This window comes from Mauremys mutica, chromosome 2 (assembly GCF_020497125.1).
Source record: "Mauremys mutica isolate MM-2020 ecotype Southern chromosome 2, ASM2049712v1, whole genome shotgun sequence".
Lineage (NCBI taxonomy): Eukaryota > Metazoa > Chordata > Testudines > Geoemydidae > Mauremys > Mauremys mutica.
Window position 1 is genome coordinate 137,327,480 of NC_059073.1, and position 22,310 is coordinate 137,349,789.

General features: G+C 47.9%; 1 protein-coding gene across 3 annotated transcripts in view; it reads right to left on the bottom strand.

Annotated features, from left to right (window-relative positions):
* BIN3 (bridging integrator 3) overlaps positions 1 to 22,310 on the bottom strand; it is an 82,990-nt gene that overhangs the window by 29,629 nt on the left and 31,051 nt on the right. For all 3 annotated transcript variants that reach the window (XM_045003632.1, XM_045003634.1, XM_045003631.1), the window contains 3 exons: positions 19,566 to 19,614; positions 10,303 to 10,343; positions 4,457 to 4,518 (listed from right to left, as the gene is read on the bottom strand). In XM_045003632.1, coding sequence (XP_044859567.1) covers positions 4,457 to 4,518; positions 10,303 to 10,343; positions 19,566 to 19,614 — 152 coding nt within the window. The remainder of the gene's footprint in view (positions 1 to 4,456; positions 4,519 to 10,302; positions 10,344 to 19,565; positions 19,615 to 22,310) is intronic.

The window sequence follows — 22,310 nt, forward strand, 5'->3', positions numbered from 1 at the left end:
GCATTGCTCTGTCTCATTGTAGCTCCTCCACAATGAGAAAAAGCACAGTCCATTAAGTCTTCCAAAAAAGCTTTACAAAGATACATATTTTAAGTGGATTTAGTGCTGGGGGAAAGGGGCCAGACTGACAGGGCTGGAGAAGGAAGATCTTTATTCGCCTGTAAAACAGGTACAGCATGAGCAGTAGTAGTGCAAGTTTGTCACCAATGAGCCTGAGTTTTCTTCCAGAGGGAACCATTTCCCAGCAATGGGTCCTCAGCACACCCCTCCACCTCTCTGCTGAGACTGCCAACAAGAGGGCCAGCTGCTGTGGCAGTTGTGAACTGGCCACTTGGCCACCAAAGAGTCACAGAATTTAAGGCTAGAAGGGACCCCCGGGACCACCACTGAACTCAGATTTCAGCAACTTTCATTTCATGAAGCCCCTTTCACTTTCTTTTAGATTTACAAGCATCTCTTCTTTTCTATCCAATCAACTGGCCTCATTTTTCAATGAAGAAAATTCAGGACAAAGACCCTGCAGCGGGTCCTCCCGACACACAACACTGTAGAAGGATAAGATGCGAGATCAATGAAGAGTTCGTACAGCAACAGGCTGAACGACGTTCACAGTAAATAAGTGGAATATAATGTAGGAAGATGAATAAAACAGAAGAGCCAATATGTAAGTAAAAACAGCACCGCTATCCAGAAATCTCTCTTTTTTTCCCCGGTAACGTTGCTATAAGTTATTCCAGTTAAGGATCTGAAAGCCAGACTCTTTTGTACAGTAGCTCAGAGGAGCTTTTTAAAGACTATCACTGTACAAACTTTTCATGTCTGAATTAAAGTCATCCTCAATGATGGGGCTTAAGATCACAAATCAAGAGATTAAATGCTCTGATTTAAAGGTTATGCACAATTATACAGAAAGCTCAGAATTCATGTTCCAATGGCTGGAAAGCTCAGTCCAGAATGAGACACTCACTATGGAATAACAAAGCTACGGTATCAGACTATTATTCAAACATTAAGGGTTTAAACATTTAAACCTTTAGGCAGATGGGACAGAAACCTCATGTGAGACCACATCTGAGGAAGGATTTGTACCAAATTAATGATCTGGAGGATGGCATGGACTGCACTCTCAGCAAGTTTGCAGATGACACTAAACTGGGAGGAGTGGTAGATACGCTGGAGGGTAGGGATAGGATACAGAGGGACTTAGACAAATTAGAGGATTGGGCCAAAAGAAACCTGATGAGGTTCAACAAGCACAAGTGCAGAGTCCTGCACTTAGGACGGAAGAATCCCATTCACTGTTACAGACTAGGGACCGAATGGCTAGGAAGCAGTTCTGTAGAAAAGGACCTAGGTGTTACAGTGGACGAGAAGCTGGATATGAGTTGACAGTGTGCCCTTGTTGCCAAGAAGGCTAACGGCATTTTGGGCTGTATAAGTAGGGACACTGCCAGCAGATTGAGGGACGTGATCATTTCCCTCTATTTGACATTGGTGAGGCCTCATCTGGAGTACTGTGTCCAGTTTTGGGTCCCACACTACGAGAAGGATGTGGAGAAATTGGAAAGAGTCCAGCGGAGGGCAACAAAAATGATTAGGGGGCTGGAGCACATGACTTATGAGGAGAGGCTGAGGGAACTGGGATTGTTTAGTCTGCAGAAGAGAAGAATGAGGGGGGATTTGATAGCTGCTTTCAACTACCTGAAAGGGGGTTCCAAAGAGGATGGATCTAGACTGTTCTCAGTGGTACCAGATGACAGAACAAGGAGTAATGGTCTCAAGTTGCAATGGGGGAGGTTTACGTTGGATGTTAGGAAAAACTTTTTCACTAGGAGGGTGGTGAAGCACTGGAATGGGTTGCCTAGGGAGATGGTGGAATCTCCTTCCTTAGAGGTTTTTAAGGTCAGGCTTGACAAAGCCCTGGCTGGGATGATTTAGTTGGGAATTGGTCCTGCTTTGAGCAGGGGGTTGGACTAGATGACCTCCTGAGGTCCCTTCCAACCCTGAGATCCTATGATTCTATGATTCAAAACAGGACTGGGCTAAAAACCATAGAACTCTTTAGCTGGAAGAGAAATTACTATGTGCCCCCAAAATGCAGAGAGCTGGGACTTAATACAATTAGGATAGTGAGTGATGGCAGGCAATGGTCAGACAGATTCTCAGAGGCTGGGAATCAAGATTCCTGGGTTCTAGTCCCTACTCTGCCATCGATTTGCTGTGTGACTTTCGGCAAGTCATTTCTCTCCTCTCTGTACCACCGTGTCTTCACCTGTACAACAGGGGGAAGGGGGAGACTTGGAGGAGGAACTGGTTAAATGTTTGCACGGTACTTTGCAAATATAAAGTGCTGAGTATTATTAATATTAGAAAAAGTGACCGTAGGCCATCGCTGGTTATTCAAAGCAAGATAAGGCTGCCATTTTATAATTAAGACAGCATCCATCTGCACAACAAATCCAGAGCAGGATTTGTGGTCTAATGAGGCAGTTATATTTTATTTCAAAAGGAGAGGACTTTTATTACAGCTAGACAACCAAAAAAATAAATAAATAAAAAATCCCTGCTCCTTAAAGCCACCTCCCCTCTGGAAAAGGAGACAAGTGATGGAGATGCTGAGTGACCCTCAACCACAGCACAGCAAGTGTTGCAGGTAATTCTTACTGAGGTTTGAATCACCTTTCCCAGGCATGCTGCTAAAACTGGCACGGCAGCATCCAAGTCTCCCAGGAAAACTTGTGCACCTGAGAAAGTGTCCGCTTATTTCGGAGTGTGTATCTTTTGTTGGCAGAACGTGGACTGGCCTGACTAGGTCAAACATGCTGGCGAATGTTTACAGTCAGAGTGAACAATCAACCCCCTCGACACTCAGATACAATGGAAGAAATAAGACACTAGGAAGAACAGCAGCAGAGCTGATGCACTGCCAGACTTCTGCTGGACATGGGAACTACACATTAGTTAACTAAGTACAGTTCTCTCTTCATCTCTCTGTTACTCAGATATTGCAGGGTCAGGGAAGCCTCCAGAGGTCCTGAATGCCTGTTCTCCATCCTCTGTGGTCTGGGGCACTCTTTATTCACTGGCACCAAGTTTAAAATTCTCCCCTTATTCAGGATTTCATGCCTTTAAATGAGAAATCAGCTCATACCGGATCTGGACAGGGCCTGGGCTAATTTGCAACCCTGCCATGAACGGAAAAGGAGAGTCCTCCCACAGCTCCTCTGGGGCTTGAAATGCTTCATATAAAAACACCCACTGAAAGGGAGGGGAGGGGAATCCTTTACAAGGAAAAACTTGCCAGAGGAGCCCTGATAATGAACAATGTCCCAGGGAGAGAAGCTTTCACCTTGGAAGGGTTTTTTTCTTGCAGCATTTGTTGTTCATGTCTATGATGGTGCTGTGTGTGTAGCAATGTATCCTCCTGCCCTACTGCTGGCAGGCAGCAAAATGTGGGTTCTTTTTAGCATACCCGTCTCTTCATAAATCAAATCACCATGAGGTGCTTGTGGAGATTGGACCAGCCCTCACCTGCCTACTTATGTAATTTGACTTGGCTCCAACACCCAGTGGGCCAATAAAAATAGAGACTGCTCCAAACTCTGTGCTGCAAAAGAGCCATCTCTGTTTAAAACAGCTCTTTTCTGCATGTTCCAGAAGGTTGCTCAGCTCGCTTCAGTAACTGGCAATCACTAATCTCCACTTCCCCCAGTGTCTCTTCCTTCAGATTGTCTAGTCTTTTCATCTTACCCATGTTTGTTTAAATCCTGTATTGTGTGATGCGGTCAGACTGGGTTCCTACTGGAGAAACTGCTAAGTGAGCAGGCAGGACCCCATGTGCAGGAGTGACGCACACCTGCAAAGCAGATGTCACTCTCTGACCTCGCAGAAGCAAACAGCTGGGGCAGTGACATGAAGAGACTACTTGTTTATTGCTTCCTATGTAGCTCACTGCAGCAAGACCAAGCCAACTATTAGGCAGAACTTGCAGGGTTACTCTTACATGTGAGCCATTAAGTTGGCAAAGTGATATAAATGAAATGCACACACTTAATGTCTCTCACTACGTGAGGATACAGTGACCAACCCAAGGGGGCCTCATTCTCAGTCGGGCCCTTCAGGCGCTACCCTAATACAAATAAGAATTATCCCAAATTTTCAAAGGCAGAAACTGAGCCACAGAGAGGTGAAGAGACTTGGCCAAGGTCACACAGCAAGCTAGGATTCAGGAGAATGAGGTTCTATGCTTGGCTCAGCCAATGGACTCACTATATGACTCTGGGTAAGTAATAGTTTAGGAGCCCTCAAGAGGACTGTCTTGTAGCTAAGGGTGAACTGGAACTCAAGCGATCTGGGTTCAGTCTCCAGCTCTGTCACAGGCTTCCTGTCACCCTGAGAAAGTCACTTACTCTTTTAATGGCCTGATTGCCAATCTGTGTCTCACACTGTTACATACCCACATCTGCATCTGTGCTCTTCTTCATGTCCTTCTGCAGTTTCTTGGTCTGATCTTCCAGCCTGAAATAGGAAAGAGTAAGACTAAGTTCTGAATCTTTAAAAAATAACCAAACATATACACCTCTACCTTGATATAACGCTGTCCTTGGGAGCCAAAAAATCTTACTGCGTTATAGGTGAAACCATGTTATATTGAACTTGCTTTGATTCACCAGAGTGCGCAGCCCTGCCCCCCTGGAGCACTGCTTTACCGCATTATATCTAAATTTGTGTTATATCGGGTGGCGTTATATCGAGGTAGCAGTGTACATGACAATTATGCCAACAGGCCAGCTGGTAGTTAAAAGACAACTGGACACGTTTCTATTATGTATAATGCTGTTTAACCATATAACTAATTTCAAGTGACCACCCACATCTCCACATGACCCTTATGTTTACTATAAAAGTAAGAGTAAAAACGTATCAGATATAGGTCCATACAATGTAACAGTCGGGGGAGGACCCCGCACCTGTGGGTACAAGCGGTCCAGGCCTTTAAGGAAGCGGGAAACCATTTGGTTGGAGAAGATGGACCGACCTCCCATAGATGGACGAAAGGCAGACACTGCTGCCAGGTGTACCTTCAAGGAGGAGACCGCAAGACCTTGCTCCTTAAGGTACCAGAGGTAGTCCAGGATGGTAGGGACAGGGACTACGAAGGGATTGAGGCCTCGTTGATCACACCAGAGCGCGAACCGCTTCCATTTTGCAAGGTAGGTGGAGCGAGTGGAAGGCTTTCTGCTCTCTAGCAGGACTTGCTGTACTGCCGCCGAACAATCCCTCTCTGCGTGGGTCAGCCACGCAGGTACCAAGCTGTAAGATGGAGGGACTGCAGGTTCGGATGGCGGAGTCTGCCGAAGTCCTGCGTGATGAGGTCCGGCCATAACGGAAGGGGGATGGGATCCCGAACGGAGAGCTCGAGCAGCAGGGTGTACCAGTGCTGCCTCGGCCAGGCCGGAGCTACGAGTATGACGTGGGCTCTGTCCCTCCGAAGCTTCAGTAGCACTCGGTGTACGAGCGGGAACGGAGGGAAGGCGTAGAGGAGGTGATCCGTCCAGGAGCAAAGGAATGCGTCCGACAGGGAGCCTGGTGAGCGACCCTGGTATGAGCAAAACAGGTGGCACTTCCTGTTCTCTTTGGAGGCAAATAGGTCTATCTGGGGAAACCCCCACCTCCAGAAGATTGTGTGCACGACATCTGGACGGAGGGACCACTCGTGGGAGAGGAACGACCTGCTGAGATGGTCGGCCAGCGTGTTCTGCACTCCCGGAAGAAAGGACGCTTCCAGGTGAATTGAGTGGGTCACGCAGAAGTCCCACAGGAGCATCGCTTCCTTGCAGAGCAGGGAGGAGCGGGCTCCACCCTGTTTGTTCACATAGAACATCGCTGTCGTGTTGTCCGTGAACACCGCTACGCATTGGCCTTGCAGACGGGCGCGGAAGGCGAGACACGCCAAGCGGATTGCTCGCAGCTCCCGGACGTTGATGTGGAGGGAGAGCTCCTGGGGTGACCAGAGACCCTGGGTGTGAAGGTCGCCCAGGTGGGCCCCCCATCCCAGCGCCGAGGCATCCGTGGTCAGTGTAACGGATGGACGAGGAGGGCGGAACGGGACCCCTGCACACACGACCTCTGGGTCCAGCCACCAGCTGAGCGAAGCGAGGGTAGGCTTCGTGACCGTGATTACCCTGTCTATGGAGTCGCGGTGCGGGCGGTACACTGACGCCAGCCAGGATTGAAATGGGCGAAGGCGCAGCCTCCCGTAGGCGGTGACAAACGTGCACGATGCCATGTGACCCAGGAGGCGTAGGCAGGAGCGAACTGTCGTAGTGGGAAAGGTGTGCAGGTCTCGGATGATGGAGACCATCGTCTGGTGCCGAGGTCGAGGGAGGCAGGCCCCGGCCACCATGGAGTCGAGGACCGCTCCGATAAACTCCACCCTCTGCGATGGAGTCAATGAGGACTTTTCGGCATTGACGAGAAGGCCCAGTACCCGAAACAGTGATAGCATTTTGGAAATTTGCTCTGCTACCAGTTGTTGGGATGGCCCGCGAACCAGCCAGTCGTCGAGATACGGGTAGACGTGAACGCGACGACGGCGGAGATCTGCAGCAACTACCGCCATGCACTTGGTGAAGACCCTCGGCGCGGTGGATAGGCCGAAGGGTAGTACCGCAAACTGGTAGTGCGCACTGTGGACCATGAAACGTAGATAGCATCGATGGGGAGGGTAGATCGCGATATGGAAGTACGCGTCCTTCATATCGAGGGCGGCAAACCAGTCTCCCGGATCCAGGGAGGGAATGATGGTCCCCAGGGTTACCATGCGAAATTTGAGCTTGACCATGTACTTGTTGAGCTCCCGGAGGTCCAATATGGGTCTGAGACCTCCTTTCGCCTTGGGGATGAGGAAATAACGGGAATAGAATCCCCTGCCCCGCCTGTCATGCGGCACCTCCTCTATGGCACCCAAACTCAACAGCGCCTCGACCTCTTGTAAGAGGCATTGCTCGTGAGAGGGGTCCCTGAAGAGGGACGGGGAAGGTGGGCGGGAAGGAGGGGGCGAAATAAACTGAAGGCGGTAACCATACTGGATAGTATGAAGTACCCAGTTGTCCGATGTTATTTGGGACCACGCCGGGAGGAAGCGGGAAAGGCGGTTGCAAAACAAAGGGGTTGGATCCTGGAAAGAGTCTGATGGGCCGCCCTCGGGTGCCCCATCAAAACTGTTGCTTGGGCCCTTGCGGGGCCTTGGACGACGCCTGGGCTTGGTTGCGCCTGCTGCCGGATGGCCTATGGCGGTTTAGACCGTTCCGCCGACTATTATACGGCCTTGACCTGGCCTGGGTAAAAGGCCGGTAGGGCTGTTGCTGCCGGAAAGAGCGCCTCTGGGTAGCTGATGTGTGCATACCCAGAGTGCGAATAGCTATACGACCGTCCTTCAGGGTCTGGATCCTGGAGTCCGTTTTCTCCGAGAACAGACCGTGAGTCTCAAAGGGGAGGTCCTGTAGGGTATACTGCACTTCCAGCGGCAAGGTGGAGGACTGCAGCCAGGAGATGCGCCGCATAGTCACTCCGGAGGCCAAAGTCCTGGCCCCTGAGTCCGCCGAGTCCAGAGCAGCCTGGATGGAGGACCTGGAGGCTTTTCTGCCCTCTTCGACCAGAGCCGAGAACTCTTGTCGGGAAGCCGTCGGGATCAGCTCCGAAAACTTAGTGAGGGACACGAAAATGTCAAAGGTGTAACGAGCTAGGAGGGCCAACTGGTTTGCAATCCGAAGCTGGAGACCCCCCGCCGAATACACCTTCCGGCCCAACAGGTCCATGCGCCTGGCGTCCTTGGACTTTGGCGCCGGGGCTGGCTGTCTGTGCCTCTCACGGTCGTTAACAGACTAAACGACGAGTGAGTCTGGTGCGGGGTGGGTGTACAAATACTCGTACCCCGTGGGGGGGACCGAGTATTTTCGTTCGACACCCTTTGCAGTAGGAGGGACGGATGCCGGCGACTGCCAGATGGTAGTGGCATTTTTCTGAATGGTCTTAATAAACGGGAGGGCCACCCGCACCGGGGCCTCGGCTCTGATGACGTTGGTCACCGGGTCTTCGTCTTCCGGGACCTCCACCACCGGGAGGTCAATAGCTTTCGCCACCCTGCGAAGAAGGTCCTGGTGGGCCCGCAGGTCAATCGGGGGAGGGTCCGCCGTAGCGGCACCCGCCACCGCCTCATCCGGTGAGGAAGACGAGGAAAGAGTCTGGACCACCACATCTGCAGGTGGTTGCTCCAGGGCTTGGGAAGCTGTATCATGCCCCGGATGCTCTGTGGGACCTGACGGCGACAGGGCCTCCCCCGGTGGTGTTGGGGGAGGCCTGCTCACCGTGGCTTCTGGCACCCTGTGTTCAGCACCCGCTGGGTGCGGGGGGAAAGGGCTCATGGTAGGCCCAGGGGACCCAAAAACCCCACTGCTGTGGTCCAAGGTCCTGGTTCTGGGTGCCCGCCCGGAGATCTCTCCCGCTGCCCGCCTGGGAGGCGACAGATGGCTGACGCGAAGGCCACGGGGGGGCAGAGGCGCTGATGGAGTGCGCCGTGGAAGGAGGCAGCTTGTCCCCGGACGGTGCTGAGGATCGGTGCCGGCCGTCACGGTGCCAGGATGGAGATCGGGACCGTCGATTGCCTCGGTACCGGGAGCCTGACCGCGACCTCGATTGGCGGTGACGGGAGCGGCTTCGGGAGTCGCGGTGCCGAGATCGGTACCGGGAGCCAGACCTCCGACGGTACCGTCGGTCCGGTGACCGGAACCGTGAGCGTCGCCGGGAGTGCGACCGGTACCGCGATACTGAGCGGTACCGGGACTGCGACCGGTGCCGAGACGGGGAGCGGTACCGAGACGGTGATCGGTGCCGGGATCGGCGTGACGGCGACAGTTTCCTGGATCGGGACCGGGTCCGAGACTTGGAGCACCGCCCATCCCGTCTGTCGGGGGCCGCATCATTGCCGGCTTGCCCACCGACTGAACAGCCCGCACCGGCGGTGCCAGGGGCCGGAGGCTCGGTGCCTCTGCGAGCTCGATAAGCTCTCTCACCATCGTGAATGTCTCAGGCGTGGACGGGAGATGCAGTTCGACCGCGGTCGGCACCGGGGAGCAGGGAGGTACTGGACTCGACGGCTCTTGAGGTGCCAGAGTCAACGGAACCGTGCACGGCTTGTGCACTACCACAGCCGGTGCCGGAGGTGCTGGTGATGGCTGGGTAAGCTGTCCCGAAGTCGGAGGCTTAGGAGCCGAGTGCGCCGTCTTCTGCTTCCTCGGCGGAGAGAGGGAATGGTGCCGGGACTTCGGTGCCGTCTGCGAAGCTTTAGCCGCGTCGGTACCAGGGCGGCTCGGTGCTGCTGGTGCGCTGCGCGCCAGCCGGGGACGGAGCGGGAGGCTGAAGTGCCGACTCCGTAAGGAGCTGCTTGAGGCGAGAGTCTCGCTCCTTTCTCGTGCGCGGCTTAAACGCCGTGCAGATCGGGCACTTATCTGTCCTGTGAGATTCCCCGAGGCAGCGCAGGCAGGAGTCGTGCAGGTCGCCAATGGGCATGTGCCGCTGGCAAGCCGCGCAGGGCTTAAACCCCGGTGGCCTTGGGCATGAGCCCGCACCGGTTGTGGAAGAAGAGGGGCTAAGCCCTCTAATTCCCTTACTATACTATAACTACTAAACTTATTCAACTAATCTAACAACTAAACTAAGTTAACCAACTATATACACTGAAGAAATGGAGAAACGCTAGGGCTGTGGAGGTAAGAGAGCACTCCACTGTTCCAACTGGCCGTCACGGGCGGTAAGAAGGAACTGAGGAGCGGACGGGCCGGCTGGGGTATATATTCGGTGCCATAGCGGTGCCACTCCAGGGGGCGCCCAGCCGGCCCGCCGGAGTTGCTAGGGTAAAAATGTTCCGGAGAGCCGTGCACGCGCGGCGCGCACGCCTAACTGGAATGCATAGGAACAATCACTCGAAGAAGAACAGTTACTACAACTACAACATTAGACCTTACAAACACTGATGGTTTTGGACTCCTTGAAGATATTCTGGAAATTTTGTTTTCTTTGCTTTAGAATTGTAATAAAATTGTCAATGCCTCATGACCCCCCGCAGGTTGCGACCCTGACTGAGAAACACCGATCTAAACCATCTCGAAATTACAATGCACTCAGCAGGAGAACAACAAGCTGCTAACAGAGCATTAGGCGAGCAACACAAGGAAAGATGCAATAAGACTGAGTTGGGTGAAAAGCAGATCCATGATCATCCCCAAACTGGTTAACACTTACTGCTGAAGTTTCCCATATTCCCTTTCGAAGTCTCTCTCCACCTGGGGGAAGGAGAAAGAGAAACCACGTCAGCTCAAACACATTAGAGCACAATTCAAAAAAATCGACCCAGGCCCCTGTCCTCCCAGCGGAAAGTACAAACTGGATTGATCTGCAAGTATCAACGGATACAAGTGAAACTATTATTATTTATATAGTGTCAACAGCATGCTAGGCACTTTAGAGACAAACATGAGGATAACAGGTAACATTTTCAAAAGCACGTAAGTCCCATTTTTAAAAGAGTTTTAAGCACTTAGGAGCCCTAACGCCTGGTCTGTACTTAAAATTTAGATCAACCAAGCTACATCACTCAGGGGTGGTAAAAATTCACACCTTTGAGAGCCGTTGTTAAGCAGATCTAGTCCCGGGTGTAGATGTGACTAGGTCGACAGAATTCTTCTGTCAACCCAGCTGCCGCCACTTGAGAAAGTGGGTTATTTACATAGATGGAAAAACCTTTTCCATTGATGTAGGAAGCATCTACAATAGCGTGCTTTAGTAGCACAGCTGAAGTGTGCCACTGTAGTGCCCGGAGCATAGACATGGGCTAAGTCTCACTGGACTTCTAAATCACTTGGATGCTTTTGAAAATTTTACCCAAGGTTCCTGCTCTGGTGATATTACAATCTAAATACAGAACTTGTTTAGCTTATAAACTATATAAGACCCAAATAAGATCTGAGGCCTAAACCTTGAAAGTATTTGGAGTATTAAATAACAAAACAAAACTTTTGACTTTTGGTGGTTCCTCCTAATTTAGTTCCAAAGTGATCACTGGGATTTCAGATCAGGAAACATCATGAATCTCCCTACACCAGCAAAATTCTGAAGTTCGGAGTTTCATTCTAAGGCATTGGGGGAAATGTCGAAAGGTGGAGATATGAGTGTAGTGTATTCTGTGCAGTTAAATTTGTATTCAAGAAATACCCAATGGACCCAAGTAAGTGGGTGCTATAGCTTCTCCCCAAAAGTAGATGTTACACCTGTGTTTTCTGTTACTAGATGGACCAGACCATTTTAGAGCAAAAGTCATTGCCACCAGCTGTGTCAATTCATTCTGAGGACATGCTAGGGCATATGAACTGGAAACTGACAAAATAAATGGAGCCATTCCAAAAGCACACAAAGGTGGCAGCCCAACAGGTATAATGACACATGAACATACATGCAGGACTGTCCGCTTTACACAGCCCTGCTTGGTGTTTACAGAAGAGGAGCAAGTCATATGAGAAATGTTTCTGCTCAAGGGTCCAGAAACACTGTGTGCATATGTTCACCCATGGTAATAGAGAATGGGACTGGGGGCATGCCCCTCTCTCCTCTGACACCAAATTTAAAGGACTCCACACTCCCCTTTGCAGAGTATTAAGTATCTATCTTCTCTGCACGCAACTGTCACTAATACTGGTTCTTCGGGCTTCAATAACTGGTATTCTAAGCCTCCTCCTCCTTTTCCCTTATGATTTGCCTGTGTGATGTGCCCCAGCACTCCTCCAAACTCCCATTCTAGTCCATAGGTTCTAATCCACCACAGAATCCGGACTGCTCCAAGCCTTAGACCTGAACCTGGGTTTGAAACAGTTCAAGCTCCATTAGAAAATGCACAACTGAAGGGGTGGTAGTGGCTACTGGCTGCTACAGCTGAGTTCTTAGTCAGATTAACTACTACAGTTGTCCCAAAGGATTGGTAATTTTGTATTTTAGCACTTCTTTTCTGATCACTTCCTATGAAACGACACGTTCTCTGTACCATACCCTCTGTCTCCATCAGCTCAGGTAACCAAGGGCCCTCTTCTAAGCCTCAAGACACCACTGGGTCTCCATGCCCCCCCAAATTCTAATACATGACCCTATTGCAAACAAATCCACCAAGCCATGGGCTGAAAAGAAAACAATTTTATTATTTTAATTGCAGTTCTCAGTGTGCCGGGCACTTTCCAAAGAGATGAAGATAGAATCATTGCCCCAAAGAGTATACAAGCTAAAAAAAAAAAATAAATCACCCAAGCAGAGAAGTATTCTCCGAATATGACATCAATGATTTCCTATTCCAACCTGCTGTCTGACAGAAAATTTCCAATGAGCTACGATACTCCCTGGTGCTTTCATTCCAGGTGGAGTTCTGGAGTGAAGTTCTGGAACAGCCTTCCAAGGGGAGTAGTGGGGGCAAAAGACATATCTGGCTTCAAGACTAAGCTTGATAAGTTTATGGAGGGGATGGTATGATGGGATAGCTTACATTTTGGCAATTAATTGATCTTTGATTATTAGCAAGTTAATATGCCCAATGGTCTGTGATGGGATGTTAGATGGGGTGGGATCTGAGTTACTACAGAGAATTCTTTCCTGGGTGTTGGCTGGTGAGTCTTGCCCACATGCTCAGGGTTTAACTGATCGCCATATTTGGGGTCGGGAAGGAATTTTCCTCCAGGGCAGATTGGCAGAGGCCCTGGAGGTTTTTCGCCTTCCTCTGCAGCATGGGGCCCGGGTCACTTGCTGGAGGATTCTCTGCACCTTGAGGTCTTTAAACCACAATTTGAGGGCTTCAATAACTCAGGCATAGGTTAGGGGTTTGTTACAGGAGTGGGTGGGTGAGATTCTGTGGCCTGTGTTGTGCAGGAGGTCAGACTAGATGACCATAATGGTCCCTTCTGACCTTAAGTCTATGAATCTATGACTGTTTTAACACATACTTAAACATTCATTCCACATCTTATCAACCAAATAAAGCACGTGGATTTCAACTGACCAGCCAAGAGTAAACGTGTACTTTTGTTGTCATGGGATCAAAACTGGGTTCTTTTTCGTGGTTAAGCTGCCACGCTATTAAACAAGCAGCAAAGCGTTGCGCACAGCCAAGACTAGAATGAACCAGAGTATTTTTTTTAAAAACGTACTCCATGTGCTCCAGGCATTTGAGACTGAGACTCACAGCAACAAAATATAGCTAAAGAAACAACACATTTAATAACACTCCCCCTACTTGGTTTTCAATTCCAATTGCTATAAGGCCAATATTTTAAAGTGGAGACCTACAGGTGTAAATGTCACCCTCATTTTTTGCAATCCCCCTTTCTTAAATATCTTCTGAGTTTGCAGGTTCAAATCCACCCAAAGTCAATAGTGACTGAGTCACTGCAATCTGATGGCTGTTTGGTGAGTAGTGAGTTTGGTGAGCTTCGGTCAAATTCCAAGGGGACATGTGTCCAGACCAACAGAGACCACTACTACTGGCACCCACGCTGGCTGTCTCTGTAGACTGAAAAGCTCCAGAGACTGATCTCCCTTTCTCGCTGCTAAAATTGGTCCCTCCAGGACAGGGTGGATCAATGAGGGGGCAGCTTGCATAGCCAATGCCTGGTTCACAGCTCTGCAAAAATCCACGACAGCTGGTGCCTTCAGGTCAGGTAACCAGCACATAGTAAAATCACCCTATATTTCTATGATTGTTCCGGCTGTAAAAATAACCCCAGACTATTGCATTCTATTTATATGTCTGTGTGAACTGTCCTGGTTGCAAACCAAAGGGGGCCGGCATGACTCAGGCTCGAGTCCTTTGACGGCTGATGGTATTATTCCCCGTTCTCAGCATGAAGCTCCATCCTGTTGCAGATGTACTATTCAGAAGAATTTCCCTTTCATTTGGTCAGCAATAAGTTATTTCTAGGCTTAGTTGCAAGGGGTGGGGAGGCTCGGGATGAAACGAAATGTAAAGATGCTGAGCGGTTCCTGACATTTGCTGATTTACCCATTATTGTTCAATTCTCCCCTCTACCTGCAGTACGTGGGGGTGAAACAAAGGCATTTCAGTCTATTTGATCTGAGGGAGGCCACAACTCTCACACAGAAGTTATTTTTCTACGTGGAGTACACGTGTTCCTCAAACTCTCATCCTGTCCTATCTTTCTTGGGTTCCTTGCCTGGTCGTCTTGTGTGCACTCTGCATATCAGGGACTGAATCCTCTTTTCCACAAGGCAGCACATCAAACACCCCTCCCCACTCACATCCCCAATGACATTTATATAGAGACAGCTGCCCAAGCATTAGTCTTGTTTCACCCCCACAGTAACAGTTGGCTACCAGTCACTGCATTCTGCACACCCATGTGCCTCTGCTAGCTACTATTAATTATTATTTCTATTACGGTAGCACCCAGAGACTCCAGCTGAGGCTCATGGACCATCATGCGACACAAATAAGTCCCTGCCCCAGAATGCTCACAGTCCGGGTTTATGTAAAGATGCAACAGGTGGATGAAAGAGACAAATGCAGTGGGCTGCGAGGGCAAGGTAACAGTACACCAAGCACGTTATGCATAGTACCCAGCAGCTTCAGCTCTCACTTAGATTTCACCAGCCTGGAAACTTAATGGCCGTAGGCATCCGACATGTAAAGCAAAAAGCTACTGATAGAGTTACCAAGTTAAAAATAATGAGCACTAGAGGTACTTTGAAGAAAAGAAACCATCTAAGTAAGTTTCCACATTCAAATAATTCCTCCCTCCAACCCATCTCACTCACTTTTGGAAGCTTGAAACCAAAATCTGTTTTCCTTTCTGACATGCTTTTTGTTCCATGCACATTGGTTAGTTATTGTAAGATTGCTCCCGAGTGCAGACATAGGACTTTTAACTGAAGTGCTCTTTAAAAACCCCCAGTGAATTACATTGACTTTGCAACAAATCCAAGAAGGGCTCGAACTCTGGGCTTTCCAGCCATGATAGAATCTTTGTAACTCAAAGGGGCTGCTGTAACCAGCAACGTGGTAGAAAGGAAATGATGCAAGACCAATGAGCACCACTAGAGAATGGAAAGGCAGTACTGTGAAGAGCCTTCTTACTCTCCTGGAGGAAGGGTGCTATTTGATTTCCACTTGGCATCATTCCATTGGACTCAGACTCCCTTAATGGGACTTGGCAACAAGAGGGAAGAGAAAAAATTGTGTAGTTAAGCCAAACGTTTTATTATAACCACAAACTTCTGCTGGGTATGTGCCATCCCATCAAACACAACAAAGATCCCACCTAGAGAATGCAAGTTGCGTGCATAAATTGGGTGCAGCAGAACAATTAGCATAAGACACAATAACCCCTTTATGTCTGACAGTCGAGTACCTTGGGCCAAAATAATCCTGAAATGAAGTGAAGCTGGGATATGAGCCTGCACACCCAAGACTAGGATTTTGTGAACTTCACAAACCAGCAAGCTACACCTACCCATCTTCTAAGTAAGGCTATAGGTGGATAAGCAGTGCACAAAAGCAATGCTGCTCCTATGCCGTTCCCCAAAGAGCATCATGTGCAGCTTCAGAATAGAGGGATGGGACTCACCCCGCTGAAGCTTTAATGAGGGGGTGGAAGGGAGAGTGTAATAGACACAGTCACCTAATTCACCAGGCCCGTTAATTTCATCCCACCAATGCTGTTACTCCAGTACTAGAGATTTCAAATGTTAGTCATGTGCAGTGGAAACTAATTATGGCAAACTTGCTGGGATGGAATTCTTGTTATAATGAAGCTCAGTTACCGAAAGGTCTCAGGGAACACCAAAATCTTTGGCTAAATCAAGGGAGTGGGGTCTAGAAGACTCTGAAGTCTACAACCCAGGTTTGTGAGCTCTGGAATACACTCTGCCAATCATGCCCAGCCAACTCACTCAAGGTCAGCCAGCAACACAGTGGGGGAAGGATACACCCCGAATCGAGCAGACGGAGGTGGGGAACCCCTGACCAACTTGTCCAAGGTTATTGGGGGCGGCTATGCTCTGGATTCCCCTCTTCCAAGAGAGAAAATGAGCTGACTGGCTTCCCCTGCTTTGCCTGGCAGCAGTGGGAGGCTGTGCTCCAGGCTCAGAGCTCACTGTGGAGAGGCACAAGCCGCAATTCTTTTCAGCCACCTGCCGACTCAGACGACCCAGTCCCCACTGAAGAGCATGGTACAACCCCAGGGTGACACAGATGAACTTCAGTTAGCTGGAACTCCACTGCAGCTTGAACAGTGTAACTTGTGCTTAGAGTGAAGTTGTCCTGGGGGTGAGGGGAAGTGGAGAGAGAAGGGAACTGTCTCCGCTATAAGAGGCTTCCACTGCACATTGGATTTAAACAATAAACATTCTGCACACAGATCTAATTCTAACAGGTTTAAGTCCTATCGCTGGGCATTAGTTTAATTGGGCTGCGTTACTATGTCCTCTATCGTTCCCCTGACAGCAGGTCCTCTCTGTATATTAGATCCTCCCACCCAATCTCCTCGCCTCTGTACGAGCTCAGTGACAGATGCTCTTTTCAGGGGAAGAGGAGGGGAGAGATTATTCCGTCTGGAATTGGATTTGCCCAGGTTTAGGTGGAAACAAAGTAGTGACATGCCAGGAGATGTGGGGGGTGGGAGATCACTTCAGTTTACCAGCTATTTTCTACAGGGGTTTCCTTCTACCTGAAGAGATAAACGGTGGCTGACACTTTGCCCTTCTTCAAAAGATCAGCACCGAGTGGGCACAAGGAGTCATGACTAATTCCTACTGCAGCCCAGTCAACCTATTTTCCAGTGCTCCTACTAGTACTAGAGCCTTTTAATCACAAAACCTTTGGTGAGCTAAGCCTGCCATGTCAGAATGATTCTGTCTCTCTCCCCGTGTTGGAATTAGCATGCTCTGGTGGGAACCAACTGCTAAATTCTGACAACTGCCCCCCCGCCTCTTTTTTTGTGGTACAATCTTGTGAGTGGGAGATCCTCTCCATAACCGCTTCCCTTCTTATGAGCTCTGGATGGAGCCCTGGAGATGCCACACCTTCCCACTTCCTGCAGCAGCCTCCAGAGGCCAACATCTGGAACAAAATGGAGAGCTAAAGCAGATTGTACTGCTGTTCCCAAAAGCCCACACAGATGGAATGTCTCAGCCTGCAAGGGGGAGGTAAACTCGGAGGTCTACGCTAACTAGCTTAGATACAAAGCAGCCCATAACTTCCATACCCTGAAACTAAGAGGAGTGTAAATCTGAAGGGTCAGGTTCTCAAGGGAGAATGGTAGTTTCCTGTCATTTGTTCTCCTTTGAAGGACTGCGCTCTACACTTACCCTGTGCAGTTACATTGCTCCATGCTTTCTGTTTGGCACACATCTGTGCCAAGAGTATTGTTACAATCAACAAGATGGCATAGTGGAGGCCAGGTAAAAATTTCCAACATTCAAACTCTCAGCACTTCTGCTGAATTTGGGAAGCGGAGGGACAGGTGAAGAGCAGGGGAGAGGGGAAAAAGCTTGGAACCAGTAACAATTCTGGATGAATCTTTGCCCCTTGGATACTCTGAACTTGACAAAAGCGTTTTATTTCAGAAATTACAGCCCATAACTGCCAGTTTATCTCTATTTGTGGATGTGCTGGAGAAATCCCTACAACTGGATAGGCAAGAGAAAACTGAAAATGGCTACAAAAGCTCAGGAAGGAACTGGATAGCAATCTCTTGGATTTGCGTATGATATACTGTATCTCCACATTGAAAGACAAAACCCAGGAAGCTAACAGACATTCCCATACTGCCACCATTCAAAATGCCAGGCACAGGACATAACAGGAGGGAAGAGTGTTAGGGCAGAATCCACTGCAAACTGAGAGCAAAGAGAGATCTTGAAGGTTCAAATATTAACTTTTGTTCAATCTGAGCTCCTGGCTCTACCATTAGGAGGGCTAGCTTCAGAGGTGATAGTGGAGACCTTAGTGTGTGGCACTATGTGCAGCAACACAGTTTTATGTAGTATAAGGTCTTTCAGACAAACTGCATCCTGAAACACTTTACATAGTTAAACAATACATTATGGCACAAGGAAAGGGAAATTCACAGGTGCAGACAAATGCAGACTAATATGTACTTATATGAGAGACAAAAATCAGATGGGGCGGAAATGTCCAAAAACACTGTTCAAGTCATCAGGCGATGCGGAGAAGAAGGCTCTTGCGCCAGTAGAAAAGAAACCACTGCTAGATAGGTGGATGGAGCAAGTAAGAAAGTGAGACAGTCAGGATCTCTGCAATCTGATAGAGAAAGTCAATGAGGGATTTAAAAACAAAAAAAGGGTAATTTTGAACTGGATCTTGAAATAAACAGGGATCCAGTGGATTTGCCTGAGGCTGGGGGTTGTATTTCTTTGCAGAGAGCAGCATTCAACATATGAGGTCTGGAGCACTAGAACTTGGGAAGACCACAGAAGAGTGAAAAGGAGTCAAAGGCTCTTGTTAGGGTTTCAACATTGCTGTTCTTTAAAAAGGTCCCTTGCTTAAATTTTGCACTACCAGTCTAAAGCAGAAGCAGAAAATTGTCGTTCTGCAGCACCACAGAACGACACCATCCTTTAAATAAAAGATTACAATTCATCAATATTGGGAAGTGGCAGAGTAAACCCTCCGTCTCAAGGGGAAACTTCATGCCACAAAAAGCATCTTTGACACCTTAATACAAGTAACCCACGCATCCTAAGGAATTAGCAGTGGTGGGAGTCCCACAGAGGAAGGATCAGGAATGTTAGTCTGTACAGGGGATTAGTTCACCAATGCAGTTATAATTATAAAGCCAATGTCTCTGTCACACTAGCGATCAGGACGCTTCTTTTAAAGCAGGTATGCAGGTTAATTCAGGGATTGCTACTGTGAGCACTACAGCTTTCACAGGACAAGGACCATCTGCTTAAGTAGGGAAAATACCACAGCCAGCTGCAAGAAACAGCACTTGGGAAAGGACTTTCAAATTCATCAGAATACAAAATGCTTTTTTCATTTTCTTTTAAAGCAAATGCTGTGCAGCACAAATTAATTCATGCCTGAGTACTAAGCATCTCAGCCTCCACTGATAAGCTTTCCTTTGGAAACAGTTATATTCAGCGATCTGAACCACTCCCCCTCCTCCATCTGCTCAGAAAGGATGAACAAACAAGCCATTGCTGAAAGAAGGAAGGAAGGAAGCATGTTCAGTCATCTCCTAGGAAAACTGTGCCAGAATGAAAGAGCCCACTCCCTTAAAAAACAGATCCCGAGACCAAAATACTGCATGTAGCTGGGACTCCCCCTCACCCACAGCGCAAGGATGTGATGGTCAAACACAGCAACAGGTTCTGCTCACTCACACTCCCCTCCCACATACACACACAAAAATGGGACGAGTCAAAGTGCTGGCTTGACTCACCAGCCACATGATCACAGACTGGATCTAAAAAGGGGGAATTGGTTTACTCACCGTCTTGGGTACAATCTGTTTCTTGGGCTGCCCAATCTTGAACGGAATCCTGGAAAAGGGAGGAGGGAGAGATAAGGAATATGTAAGCGAACAAGAATAGCTGGCCTCACATGCGACGATGTCAAAAAACACGTTCCCCAAGCTCTTTCTTAGAGAAAGATTTTTGGATGCCAGCTTCAGTGGAATAACATCTCAGATCCTGGTACTACATTCAAGATAAAGTACATCTCCCTTTGGAATCTGCTTCAGCTTTGGCATCAGTGATCTTCCCAAACAGCAGTGCCAGCTGGGTCTCCAGCAGTGAAATCCCCCTTTTTCCTCTGGTCAGTGTCCTATTAAGGGCTCTAGATGTCCAAGGCACTCCTTGGCAGAACAAAGGTCTGAAGGGTGTACAAAATTTCAAAATAAATCTGAAAGGGGAGGCGGGGGTGGGGAGGAAGGAATCAAACACTGCAAATATTTACAAAGAGAACATTAAAAAGAGGGGAGGGAAAGACCCTCAAAAACCACTACTCAAGTGTCTGGAGTTTTGAGCTGCTTCAAAGGATTTTTCTTTCAACAGCTGCAGGGATGGCTCACCTGCCAGCTGAACAGCCTTCATTCTTAAAAACCTTAATATGGTTGTGAGTACAATCTGGATGAGCTATTCCCCCCCACATAAGCTAGTTGGAAGGTGAAGAGTGCTCACTATGTATCCAGTTTTGGCTTGATCAGATTTTTGTAGTCATAAAGCAATTAAAATAATTAAGTTTCTTTCCCCACTTGATAACCAAAGTAATAAAACCACAATAATTCAGCCATTGCTTTTAATGTATTAGACTAATTTATGTTGTCTGGTTAAAATTCATGGTCCATAATGCTCCCAGTTTATACTAAACCCAGTTTACAGCATATTATGCTGGTGTAGCTACGGGGAGAATTCAGATACATATTTTTAAGAAAGGAATAGCCTTATCCAGGAATGGTATCCTGTCTCAAACAATGTTCTGTACCAGATGCAAAACAGACAGTGCAGAAGTCCCCTAATGGTCCTGTGCGAACAGTAACAAATTCTCATATTTTTTACTAAAATTAATTTTAAAAATCTAATTTAGTTTATATTAATCTCTTAACCAGTTCATTTTTGTCAGTATTGCAGAGTGAAAATGGCTAATCAGTTTCACAAATGTCTCTAATCAGTTTCACTTACAGGTTGCAGGGCTGTTGAGGAAAGTTTTAATTCAAACAACTACAGATTTCCAATGATTATTTTTAATTGTGAAAACATTTTTATTACCCTATTGGTTTTGTAAAATCTCTTATATACAACAACTAACTTTTAGGATTAAACTACCAGTTAGAGACTTCTTTCTGCAGGCACCACTCCACAAACACCACACCATATGAGACAACACTTAATATGGGAATGACAGCAAAAACAAGATCATCCAATGACCCAATTCCCTCTTTGCTTCATTTCAGCCAATCATAGTCAAACCAATGGTATAATTAGCAACCAGTAATAAACCTAGACTGCAATCCATACCTCCTGAACTGACCATGGAGTAAAAGTCAACATTAGTCACAAATGTTTAAATTTAATTTCTGGAGTACTTCCTGTTTATTGTTCTCCAGCATGGCTGATGTCATTTTAGACTGTTAACCCCTTCCAGTTCCACTGGCAGTCACAGCAACCATGAATCACACATCTTCTATAAACAAACAATCGTCTAGCATATAATTAAACAGTCAATAACTGGTTGTGGTGCCTTACAGGAAGGAATAGGAAATTAAAGATTTTTCTTTTTTCTACATGGGCAAAAAGTCAATAAAAATGGGGTGACTCCCTTAGTACCCTCTGGGCACTGGTCATACTATTGGAGTCAGTATAACCAGGTGCTATCTATCATTAGAGCTAGTTATTTGTGACAGTGAAATCTGCATCAGTTACTGTCCTCAGGTAGAGGCCAGGAACAAAACGGGGGAACTGAGGGGGAGCAGTGGGATGGAGAAGAAAACTAGGACCAAATACAGCTCCCGGTGTAAACAGATGCAACACCGTTGCTGAATTTGGACCTGCTGTGCCCAGCCTGAGACTGGTTGATAATATCTTGCAGCAGCATTGCCGGGAGTTCCTATAGAAACATAACACTGGAAGATGGAGATTGCTGGCAGTAAGTGAAGAAAGCAAGTATAAGTCAAAGCTTAACCATTTGATCTCCTGTGAAATATACAATATGCAGCTACTAGAGTGGCATCCTGAGGTACCATGCATCCCTGACACCATGCTGAAGTAATCAGCTAACAAACGCACCTTTAAATACTTTGCCCTTCTACATGACGTTACAACAGAGGATCTCCGAGTGCTTACAAACACTGAATCTTTATCTCCATTTTACAGATGGAGGAACCTGATGCACAGAGAAATGAAGTGATTTACCAAAGGTCACAAAGTGAGTCAATGGCAGACAGGAATAGAACTCAGGAATCCTTATTCCCAGTCTCCTGCCCTAAGCACTAAAAATCCATGAGAAGAGATGTGGCATTAAACAGAGATATTATGGTGAGTGACGCTGTACCGATAAGAGGAGGCGGAGGAAATTCCACCAACGGCACCCCATTTGAATGCATTATTTAGTATTCATGTTGCACCATGAATTGCACAGTGCATTACAGAAGAGAGAGAGAGACATGGTCCCTGCCCCAGAAAGTTTACAGTCCCAGCCAAAGAACAGTTAACACTGTGCACAATAAGGGATAATTGTT